At 24.1% G+C, this 11,717-nt stretch overlaps 3 protein-coding genes across 3 annotated transcripts in view; 1 reads left to right on the top strand and 2 right to left on the bottom strand.

The window, feature by feature from the left end:
* LOC122718018 (laccase-4-like) overlaps positions 1–1,617 on the top strand; it is a 14,190-nt gene extending 12,573 nt beyond the window's left edge. Inside the window, exons 7-10 of the mRNA XM_043942694.1 lie at positions 88–474; positions 644–865; positions 980–1,198; positions 1,263–1,617. Coding sequence (XP_043798629.1) covers positions 88–474; positions 644–865; positions 980–1,198; positions 1,263–1,432 — 998 coding nt within the window. The 3' untranslated portion in view covers positions 1,433–1,617. The remainder of the gene's footprint in view (positions 1–87; positions 475–643; positions 866–979; positions 1,199–1,262) is intronic.
* Positions 1,618–1,758: 141 nt separating this feature from the next.
* On the bottom strand, positions 1,759–5,998 carry LOC122717954 (laccase-5-like). Its single transcript, XM_043942571.1, has 11 exons — positions 5,840–5,998; positions 5,498–5,633; positions 5,153–5,252; positions 4,884–5,041; positions 4,356–4,626; positions 4,006–4,210; positions 3,676–3,857; positions 3,122–3,332; positions 2,523–2,726; positions 2,194–2,427; positions 1,759–2,014 (listed from the first exon to the last, which is right to left on the bottom strand). Exons 1-11 carry the CDS (start codon positions 5,895–5,897, stop codon positions 1,839–1,841), a joined length of 1,935 nt encoding a protein of 644 aa, XP_043798506.1. The 5' UTR covers positions 5,898–5,998; the 3' UTR covers positions 1,759–1,838.
* A 1,725-nt stretch (positions 5,999–7,723) lies between these two features.
* Positions 7,724–11,401, bottom strand: LOC122720230 (protein Pixie). The gene is made up of 9 exons (XM_043946793.1): positions 11,353–11,401; positions 10,431–10,664; positions 9,925–10,140; positions 9,638–9,845; positions 9,325–9,511; positions 8,835–9,241; positions 8,428–8,740; positions 8,075–8,309; positions 7,724–7,975 (listed from the first exon to the last, which is right to left on the bottom strand). Exons 2-9 carry the CDS (start codon positions 10,641–10,643, stop codon positions 7,928–7,930), a joined length of 1,827 nt encoding a protein of 608 aa, XP_043802728.1. The 5' UTR covers positions 10,644–10,664; positions 11,353–11,401; the 3' UTR covers positions 7,724–7,927.
* Between the last annotated feature and the right edge of the window lie 316 nt (positions 11,402–11,717).

Here is an 11,717-nt window from a genome sequence, read left to right as displayed (position 1 = left end):
CCCCCCCCCCCCCTCAAGTAAAAATATTGAGATGATCTTTTTTTTTTTTCTTTATAAATATTTTTATATATATTAATTTAATTCTAGGTGAGAGATTTGACGTAATTATCGAAACAAATCAACCTCCTGGAAAGTATCTTGTCAGTATAAAGGGATTTTTGGATTGTCAAGATCTTCGTCAAGAAGCTTTTATTCTTTATGATAACGTAAATCCGGAATCTGTTGTGATAAAGGACGAGCAACTATTAAAAATCAACAACTATACAATTGCGAACATGGGTCACGATTGTCACGAGATATCAAGAAATTTTATTTGTTCATTGGATTTAAAAGGATTGAACAAGGTCGACGAAATTAATTCGAGCGAAATTATTTATATTCCATTCGATGTGAATTCTTTCTCTTATATCACGGATGCAATGTCCGATTATAGATATAATTTTTACGGATGTCCTTTTTATCCATCAGATTTAAGTAAGTAATTTTAAGTATAGTAAGTAGATTTAAGTATACAAATACATCTTGTTAAATATATATATGAAGCATATTTTGTTTTTTATTTAATTAGATTCGTAACTTTCAGAAATCTTTTTATATTTTTCTATTATTATTCTATATAATAATAAATATATATTAATTTCAGGTACGAATGAAGAAGAGGCAAAGGTCGCTCAAATTAATCATATGTCATTTAAGTATCCTACATCCCCGCTATTATCTCAGCCGGAAAATACAGCAGAGGAGTCAATTTGCTCTCTTGAAAAACGTTCAAAAGAGTGCGCTAACACGCCATTGTTTTGTGAATGTATTCGCATAATCGAAGTCTCGCCTAATAAAAATGTCGATATCATTTTAATTGATCAGGGTAAATCGTCAAAGAGATTTATTTTTATAATACAAGTACATTATTTTTTTTATTTTCTTTTTTCTCTCTCTGTCTCTCTCTTTTTTTTTTTATTAAAAGTGATTCTTAATTCAGGTTTCGGTGGAAATGTTTCTTATACGTTCCATATACATGGTTATAACGCAAGTATCTTAGGAAGAAAAAGCTTTGGAAGAGCGATTACGAAAGAGGAAGTAATGCTTTTGGATCGTAAGAAACAGTTACATCGTAATTTTTTAAATCCGCCTCGAAAAGATAGTTTTGTCGTTCCAAATAAAGGTTACCTTATTCTCCGCCTTTTTACTGATAATTTAGGTAAAATTATATTTAATAAAATTGATGGTATTATTTAGCGAATTCATCTGATTTATTTCTATAGGATATTGGTTGTGGGAAGCACGAAGCACAGCATTGACTCAGGGAATATCTGGACCTGTTATGCAATTTTTATTAAAGGTAGGAAGTCGCGAAAGCTTTTTACCTGTTCCTCTAGACTTTCCCACCTGTGGAAGCAATAAACATCCGGATATGGTATTCGAAACAAATTAATTTATCGCATAAATTGTAATTTATTTTCATATATTTATTTCATATATTATTTATTTAAAGCTAATTAGTTACACTTGATTTGATCGTTAAGTAACATATATTATTTAATCGTTTGATAAAATAATTATTTAACGGATCAAACAAATAAATTTAAAATTATCCAACAAATAAATCTTTTGTGAAATTAAAAGAAAAAAAGTACCACGGGTAATGGAAAACTATCGATGTTAAAAAAAGTTTTTAAGCATTAAAAAATTAAAAATGTTAAAACAAAAATAATTTGTTAATCAATTATCGTGAAGATTTAGTAAGAAATAAATGAAATGTACATGTTAAAAATATACTTTTATTTGGTCGTGTATTATATATGTATTATGTATCATATAGATATATAGTAACTATATATCTAATTTTTGGGGAAAAACAAATAATCCTTCGTAGTTTGTAACCCTGGTTTCCAATTATCGCATTTCGGGAAATTCTTTGGAGTTGGTGGAAGATCATTTTGGTTTCCTACACGAATGACCAATTCCATACCAGTGATATGATGCCAACTGAAGTGACAGTGAAGTAACCACCATCCTATGATAAAACGTTATGCTATATTCTTGCTCACCAATATACTATGATATTTTAAAATTGTAATATAATCAAAAAAAAAATGAAACTGATTTTTGTTCATATTAATCGAATTTATCAATATTTTATTGTATAAGATTAATCTTAAAATTTATTTCTGGGTAGAATTTCAATATTTTTACCTGGATTATCCGCTTTGAAACGTACAATTACATAACCTCCCATTGGAATTTTCGCGGTATCTTTACCAGGTGGATTTTTATACTCTCCTCTTTGAAGACGTTCCGTGTGCTCCTGTATTATTTCATTTATGTCTTCCCTCGAAATGTTTCTAGTGGGCCAAAATTGTCCTACGCTAAATACTTGGAATGCATATCCGTGCAAATGGAACGGATGATCCAAATCCGTTTGTGGTACTGTAATTGTGTTCGTTAATTTATTAAAAGAAATATTATTATATATTATTTTCACAAGATTCAGCAAAGATTCGTAATCATAAACATAAACATACTTGCGTCGTACATTATTAACTCCACAACATTATTTAATTTTGTTTGGATGATTTGTGCACATGTACAAGGTTCGGTGCAAGTGCTCAGTTGATTTTTTTTGCATATTGCTTGGTAAGAGCTACTTTGTGTGAGTAAATTTGACGCTGGACTCTCAAACGCGATATCATTGAATATAGAAAGAAGTTGAGTACGATCATTTGCATCTGAAATAATAATAATATTTAATAATAAAAATGAGATTTTCTTGCAAACGAATAAATTTTAATAATGTATTAATTGAAAAAATATATTAAAAAGTGAAAATCTGTGATGACCACTAAACTATAATAACTAATAATAAAAATTTAATATCATGCTGCTTTTATGTGTATAATATAACCGTGTTATTATTTGCACTTAAAATATGTATATACATACATGTAAATATATTGCTATAAAATTATAGTAAATAAAAAAGAAAATTATTATTAAAATTATAATTCAATCTATTTTAAGGAAATTTTTAATAGTTTACAAAGTTAAATATAAGTGAAAAATTAATTAAAAAAAAGAATATACATAGATATTTATCTTTAAAGAGACGTTAAAAACAACTTACTAAAAAATGGAAGGTATGAACTTGAATTAAATAGTAATTTGTCTTTAGAAGTGTCAGTATAATTAAAAAACCAGAAAGGTAATATGTGTCTTTCATCAGGTTCGACTTTTAAGAGATCATTCTCGCTTTCAAGACTTTCCAATTGATTAATACAAAGCACAGGTTCTGTAATATTTGTATTACACAACGTTCCATTTAATCCATTATATATCTGCAAGATAGGAATCACGTATCATTTATTTTAAAACTAGATTTTCATATTTCGACATTTATTATTACAAAATCTATTTCTAAAATCTTTTTGTTCTATTAAAAATATATTTTTGCAAAATTGATTATTTCAACATTTCGATCTGAGAAATTTGTAAAAATTTTAGTTCGTAAAAAAATATAAATATATTCCGTATAGTTTTGTACATTTTATTATGTGCATTTCGTATATTTTCCACTCTCCTCGATAAAGTTACTTTTTTTTAAAAAGAATAAAATTCAATTGAAATCATTTTCGAAATAAATTTTCGAAATTGAAATGCAAAGTAAAATTGTATACTTACAACGCCATCTATTGTATCGTTATAATTAAGAAGTGGCGTTGACGGTTGGGAAGGACCATTCTCGTATTTTAAAATAGCCAATTGTTGTATAAATGTTGTTGCACATTCCCCAAGACTACGTACTTGAATCCAATAAGAGTCCACATTTTGATTTGCAACGAGGATAAAATCGACACGCTCGCCTATACTTATATATATGTAAATGGAAAAAAGAAAGGAAAAAGAAAAATAATTAGAATAAATTAGTACAAAATATCATCTCACAATAACACAATAAATTAATTAAATAACAATCACAAATTTGAAATAATAATTTGAATTATATCAAACCTGTACTAGACACTATTTTATCCACCGGTTTAGGTTTCACGTTTTCACCATCCTGAGCGATTATAATTAATTTGTGTTTCTCGATTCTTAACTCTGCCAAGCATACCGTGCTGAAAGAGTTAATCATCCGTATTCTATGCCGTTCCCCTTTTTTGACTGTAAATACTTTTAAACTTCCATTAGTAGTCTCACCGGTTTTTAAATTCTAAAGAGAAATTACAATTTTTTAAATAATTTTCCATTTAGAATTATATTTTATAAGATAGAGTTAATAAATGTTATAAATAATATTTAAAAAATTCAATAACTCGATACGGTAAATTTACAATAAATAATAATATAAAGCTTACAGTATAATTTCCTAAACCATTTATAAGTATGTTTTCTGCACTCTGTCCTAATATATTGTATCTGTAATATCCGGGATAACGTTCAAATGATAATTCATGTATCCAATCATTTAAGAATATGACTATTTCATCTTTATCGTATAAATCACGATGCGGATTTTTTTGTGGTGGATCTTTGACAATAAAACTACCAATTTGTCCATCTAGCATGTGTGTAGATATATGAGAATGATAAAAATGTGTACCCGAATTTTTCACTACAAAATCATATCTGAAAAAAAAAACGTAAAATATTTTATTTTAATTTAACATTATTAATAATTAAAATAAAATAATTAACATTATCAGATATTGAATTAATAATAGATATTAAATTTCTATTTGTTTGCTTCTTATTTCAATAAGAATTAATAAGAATTATTTAAATATATATCGAATACAGCTTTAAGAAAGTGATTAAAAAATAATATATTCCAAAAATATTTTAATAATAATAATAAGTGAAATGTGAAATAATATAAATTCTACCTAAATGTTGAAGAAGATGCAATTGGACATTGTGTAACATAAGGAACACCATCATAAAATTGGAAACCATTTTGAAAAAGTCCATGCCAATGTATCGTCACTTCCATCCCCATAGCAGCATTTTCCACATCGACTATAACACGATCGTTCAAACAAACCTGCGAAGAAATTAGAAAATCTTATTATAATTACTAATTGTTATTATTTAAATATGAAAAAATACGGGGGAAAAAATTCATTTATCCGATATTTTATTATACGTTATATACCTCAATAGGTGGTCCTGGTAATTGCCGATTAATAGGTATTAACGTCTTTTCAATTCCATCTCCCACAATACATTGATTCGATCCTTGCACATCACAAGCACTGTACATTATACGATCAATTTTATTATTAAAATTTGTTACTTAAATATTTTATTACATATTTTACTATAATTAATATAACTTACTATAATAAATAATTATAATAATTATTATAATAAATAATGAGCAAAATTTAGTTTAATATAGACATTTTTATGTATTATATAAAAAAATAAAATGTCTTTAAAAAAAAAAAATTTATATAACGATATATGTTTTGTTATAATTTAATTATAAAATACATACGGCCCAACTGTTGTATAAAATTCAATATGAAAAAAATAATAACAATTTTTAGGCTGCTCGTTATCTGTACAATTTCGTGCGCATTCTTCAGGTGAAGAAAATACTATTGATGAATACTTAGACTCTTTCCACGATCCTAGGTAAATTAATGATATATTTGAAAGATATGATATTAAATAAAATATGACAAATTTTATAAAAAAAAAATATATAATGATTAACGAAAAAAAGAGAAGAGAATGATGTGCATATAAGTACAACTAATGTGTATAAATACATGATTAATAAAATAAATTAAGTGTAAAAACAATAAGAAATTTCAATCAAACGTGGCTTACTTACGATAGCTATAGGAAAATTGTATATAAACCAATAAGATAAAAAATACATAAAATTTCATTATGTTTTTAAATGTTGAAGACAATGATAAGATTAAAAAGTAATTTTTTAATCAATGAAAATTTAACGATAGTTACACAATATTCTTTCAGTCGTTTACTATTGAATTTTTTTCTATTAAAGCATCAATATATAGAAAAAGTAGAAATGGAATATATAATGAAATATATATAAATTTATCAGTTAATAGTTTTCTAAATATATAGTTTTCTAAGTATTTATTTCCTGATATTTATTTTGTATTATTTAGTTATTAAATTTTATCATTATTTGATAATTTTTGTTGTTAATTTTTTTCAAATTATAAGTCAAGGACATTATTTAATGTAAAATCCATCTAAATTTAAAAGTACTTAGACTAGTTAGTTCAACTTAATTATAGATTATTTATTTGTAAAAAATATAAATGATATAAGTGTTTCATAAATAAATTATTTGATTTAGAAGGATATATAGCGATTATGTATGATCTTGTAGGATTTTAATAAGGATTTTATAGTAACCTTGAATGATAACCTTTATAAAAGTCACGTTAATATTTTTAAATGAAATTATATTTTTTGTTGCATATTTTTATACTTAACATTCAAATATTTTTTTAAAACATTATATACTTATTATATTCATATGAACCGTTATTAAAAAAAAAATAAGCATGTACGGACGTGTCGCAGGCATTAGCATTATCGACGTATCAGGAAAGGATGTTCGATTAGACTTTGTCCATTATGCAAATATTAAAAAATGTTGATTATTACATTATCTATTTTCTCTTTATATATGTAAGTTTTAAAATTTCTTAAAAAATAAATTTCTTTTAACATTTTTACAAATTTTTAATTGATTTATTTTGATATTTTGAAATTTTATTACATTTACAATACAGTTTTATACATACAGTACAGTTTTGAATTTAATAGTATAAATAGTAATAGAAATAATAGTAGTTTAATTAAAATATATATTTTTTATTATTTTGTAATATATATAATAATTATTCATTACATTTCTACAATTTTCATCTTAAAATTTCGTAAAGTTAATGTCACAAATTAATTATTTTTCAGTAAAATTTTGAATTAATATGTATAAAGGTAGAATTAGTAATAAACATTTATTCTACGTATATATACATTATTCATATTATGCAAAAATATATTCATACAATGATAACTAAAGAAACAGAGTGATATATTATATTGAGTTTACCGAGTTAATTGATAGAAAATGTTTTTTCGCTTTTTATTTTATCATTCAATTTTATCAAACTTAATATTTAAAAAATATATGAAATAATATATAAAAATATTTATGCATGAAAAAAATAAATTAATTTTTTCAATTCAAAAATAATTTAATTTATTGATTAATTAATTATTATAATGATTAATATTTAATTAATTGATCAATATGTAATGTTGATTATTTAAATCGGAAAAAAATATAGATTTAATAAATCATTATTTAAATAAAAGTTATAAATTATGTTTTATGTTATAATATACACATTAAAAAATTAAATTCAGGTTTATCAAATGATTAATACATTTCATTTTATATTCCAGATGTATTATAATTCATGTTGCATAGCAGATGTACATATACATATACGAGATATTCAAATCTCGTTTAATTTGTTATACATAATCAGACATAAATTATTTATACAAAAAATGCATATATTGTTTACATATCGAGTTGAAAATGCAAACTGTGACATAATATTGATGAGTATAAATAAATTTGTTGGATCATTCTTCATATAAAAATACGATAGCACTTCTCTTTAAATTAAAATTTTTAATATATTGAGATTGATATCAAGAGATTATTTGGATTATTTATTTAAATAAATATCGCATAAACAAAAAAATAGACATATTGAAATAATATTTCGATTCAACGCAAAACATGCGTTATTAATATATTGTAAGAAATCCATTCCCGGCTTTTAAACGTATAAAGATTTACAAAAACTTCTTAACAGTATTTTATACCAGCTGCTATTCAACTTATAGATGAGATCGTATCTCATTCTTCGAGGAAGAAGTATTGCCCAGCTTTTTTTTGTTCCAAGTCCTATTAACAATAAAATAAAATAAATTTTAAAAAAATGAACATATAAAATATTAAATAATATTTAAAGAAAAAGATTATTTAAAGTAGAAAGTAACATACTTTCACAGACTGACTTTTATTAATTCTTGGTCTAAAATTGTTTGGATCTCTTCTAAACGTAATACCTAAAAGTTCTAAAAATCTATTCATTCCATTTAATAGAGACTGTGGACTATGAGCTGTAGTTGCTAAAGATGGAGTACCAGAAAATACAATTACACGATCAGCCAAATATGTAGCCATGATAAAGTCATGTTCTACTACAAATCCTGTTTTCTTTGCATGTAAAATGAACCTAAAATAATGACATGTTTCAATATTTTTTATTCAATATATGATTCTTTAAAATAATGATTCGTTAAAATCATAAATATAAATAATAACAATATTCAATTTTAATGTTTCAATTTTACCGTTTTATTACTTTAGCAGCAACTAAACGTTGTTCGGAATCCAAATAAGCAGAAGGTTCATCAATTAAATAAACATCAGCAGGTTTTCCAAGACATAAAGCTAAAGCCACTCGTTGTAATTCTCCTCCTGAAAGATTCTGTACTTCCTGATCCATAATATCATCTATTTTTAGTGGTTTCATAACATCTGTTACAAATTGAGGATGAACATAAGCATCCCTAATTTTTTCATGTAATAATTGACGAACAATTCCTTGAGATTTAGGACTAATTTTTTGTGGTTTATAACTAATATGTAATTGAGGAATACTTCCTAAAAAAAATCAAATTCAAAATATCAAATATTTGATATAAGATTTTCATTTAATAATATAATTGATAATTGTATTAAAATATTTTTTAATTACCTGATCCATCATCAGGTGGTAAGTTACCAGCTAACATTCTAATGAATGTTGTCTTTCCCGTTCCATTTTCACCAAGTAGCACAAGAATTTCTGAGTCAGTAAATTGACCTTTTTCAACATTTAATTTAAAAGAACCCATTGTTTTTGTCATCGCAGGATATTCGTAATGATTCATGCGTTTAACTTCTTCTTCTGTTGCACTTTCTGCGACTTTAAATACAAGAGATTCCTCACGGAACCTTAAATTTTCTGTTGGTACGAAACCATCAAGGAAAATATTTATACCTTCTCTAACAGAAAAGGGCATAGTAACAACACCATATGCTCCAGGAACACCATAAAGACAACAAATAAAATCAGACAAATAGTCTAAAACCGATAAATCATGTTCCACTACTATTATAAACCTGTTAAATTTTAATGATATTTTATATAAGTAAAAAATTTTTTACATTACAATTTCATTACATTAATTATTAATACCACTTACTTATCGGGATGAATAAGAGATCGAATCGTCAAAGCTGCATTAAGACGTTGCTTTACATCTAAATATGAAGATGGTTCATCAAACATAAAAATATCTCCATTTTGAATGCATACCATAGCACATGCAAAACGTTGAAGTTCTCCACCAGAAAGTGCATCAATACCTCTATCGCGTATATGCATTAAATCTAAAAAAAATTTAATAATTCTTAATAAAATAAAAATTAATTTTTCTTATCTGATTTTAATCATTTTATCAATTTCTTTAAAATATTTTAAAAATACAAATCTTTAAAACAATTATATAAACTTACCTAACATTTCACAAATTTCTAATTGATTTTTACACTCATCTTTTTTGTCTAAAAGCTGTTGTACAGTGCCTTTTACAGCTTTAGGAATTTGATCTACATATTGAGGTTTAATAAGAGCTTTTAAATCATCTTCCAAAATTTTGGTAAAATAATTTTGCAATTCACTACCTCTAAAATGACTTAATATTTCTGTCCAATCTGGTGGATCCTGCATTAAACCATAATAAAAAAAAATTAAATGTAGAAAATAAAATAAATCACATGAAGAAAATATGTATTATACATACAGAAAATCGACCTAAATTGGGCTTTTGCTTGCCTGCTAAAATTTTAAGAGCAGTTGATTTTCCAATTCCATTAGTTCCAACCAAACCTAATACTTCTCCAGGTCTTGGAATAGGCAGTCTATGTAGTTTAAATGAATTCTTTGAATAACGATGTGTAGTTTCTTTCTCTAAATTACTAGGAAGATTAATGATAGATATTGCCTCAAATGGACATTTCTACAAAAAATAAAATAATAAATATTAATATATTCTAAAAACATTTAATTATTAATATATATTATTATTATTATCATTATTATTAATGAACATGTATATTAATTTATATTTATAATATATAATTAATTTAAATATAATATTATATTATATGTTTTTATTAATAAATATAATATTAATTAATAACATTAATTTATTGCTTAAAAAAACATCAATTAATTTTAAAATTATTTTTATATAATACATTAAAAATATTTTTAAAATTTTAATAGTAATAATATTATTTATTATACCTTGACACATATACCACATCCAATACATAATTCTTCAGATATTGATGCTATCTTACTATTTGGATTAACTTCTATGCAAAGTTTTCCCATTCTTACAACTGGACAAGATCTTTTGCATTCTTGTCTGCATCGTTTTGGTTTACACTTATCAGAATTGACAATAGCAATACGAGTCAATCGATCAGTTTCCTCCATTGATTTTTTTGGTGGCATGATGGTAAAATATTTACCTGTCTGAAAGTGTTATTACAAAACTTAAATTTAATAACAGAATAATTAAAATCTATTAACTCCATTAATTTTGTAACATTGAATTAAATGTTAAATTAAAATAAAAACACAATATTAAATTAAAAAAAAATAAATAAATATTAAAATTAGATATAGATTTTTATAAATGCAAAAAATGTAAAATAAACCATTTAAAAATGTACACAAAAAATCAAAATACATATAATGTATTAAAAATAATTAAAAATTGTATTATATTTTAGAATTTTAATATATTTATATTGCATATTATATTTTGATTATAATCAAATAATCTTTTAATGTTTCAAAGTTTCTTTTTAATAATAAATAGTTAAATTACTTAAAAAGTAATTCAACATATGTTCTTCTTAAATCCTATTAGGAACAAATAATCACTCCTTCAATTAGGGTATAAAATGAAAGACACTATATTGATATTAAACATATTATACAATAATTTCCATATATTTTCATTTACTCAAAATGTTTAATACATGAAAATACAATGCTTAATATTACCACGAGTTCCTAACCTCAAGTAATTAATAATAAAACATGCTAATATAATAATACTTCATAAATATATCGCATATTTGGTAAAAATAATTTTTTCGAAATATATTATTCTATTACTTCATAATATTTAATGCAGACGTGTACAAGTATATACCTGTCAAAACCAAAAACGTGGAGGAAACTCCTTTATAAGCTTTTCGAAGGAGCTTCCGTACTCGTACACCACCACATGCCCAAACTTCAATCATAGAATGTTGAAATGTAGACTATGTACTTAATGAAATATAAATATTTTTTTTAAGTAATTTTCATCTATATATTATAATAATTATAAAATTTTTTCAACTAATAAAACTTTTATATTCTTAATCTATGAATTATATATTATTATAAAACTTTATATATAATTTAGTTTATTGCAGTGATTTTTAATAAATTTTATAAGTTATATATAATTCATTATTCATAAATTATATGAAAATTATATCTTGTTTTGAATATTTTCTTTACATTTTTATA

The sequence above is a fragment of the Apis laboriosa genome, unplaced genomic scaffold (assembly GCF_014066325.1).
Source record: "Apis laboriosa isolate Shangri-la unplaced genomic scaffold, ASM1406632v1 scaffold105_cov147, whole genome shotgun sequence".
NCBI lineage: Eukaryota > Metazoa > Arthropoda > Insecta > Hymenoptera > Apidae > Apis > Apis laboriosa.
This window is presented reverse-complemented; position numbering and strand designations above follow the sequence as displayed.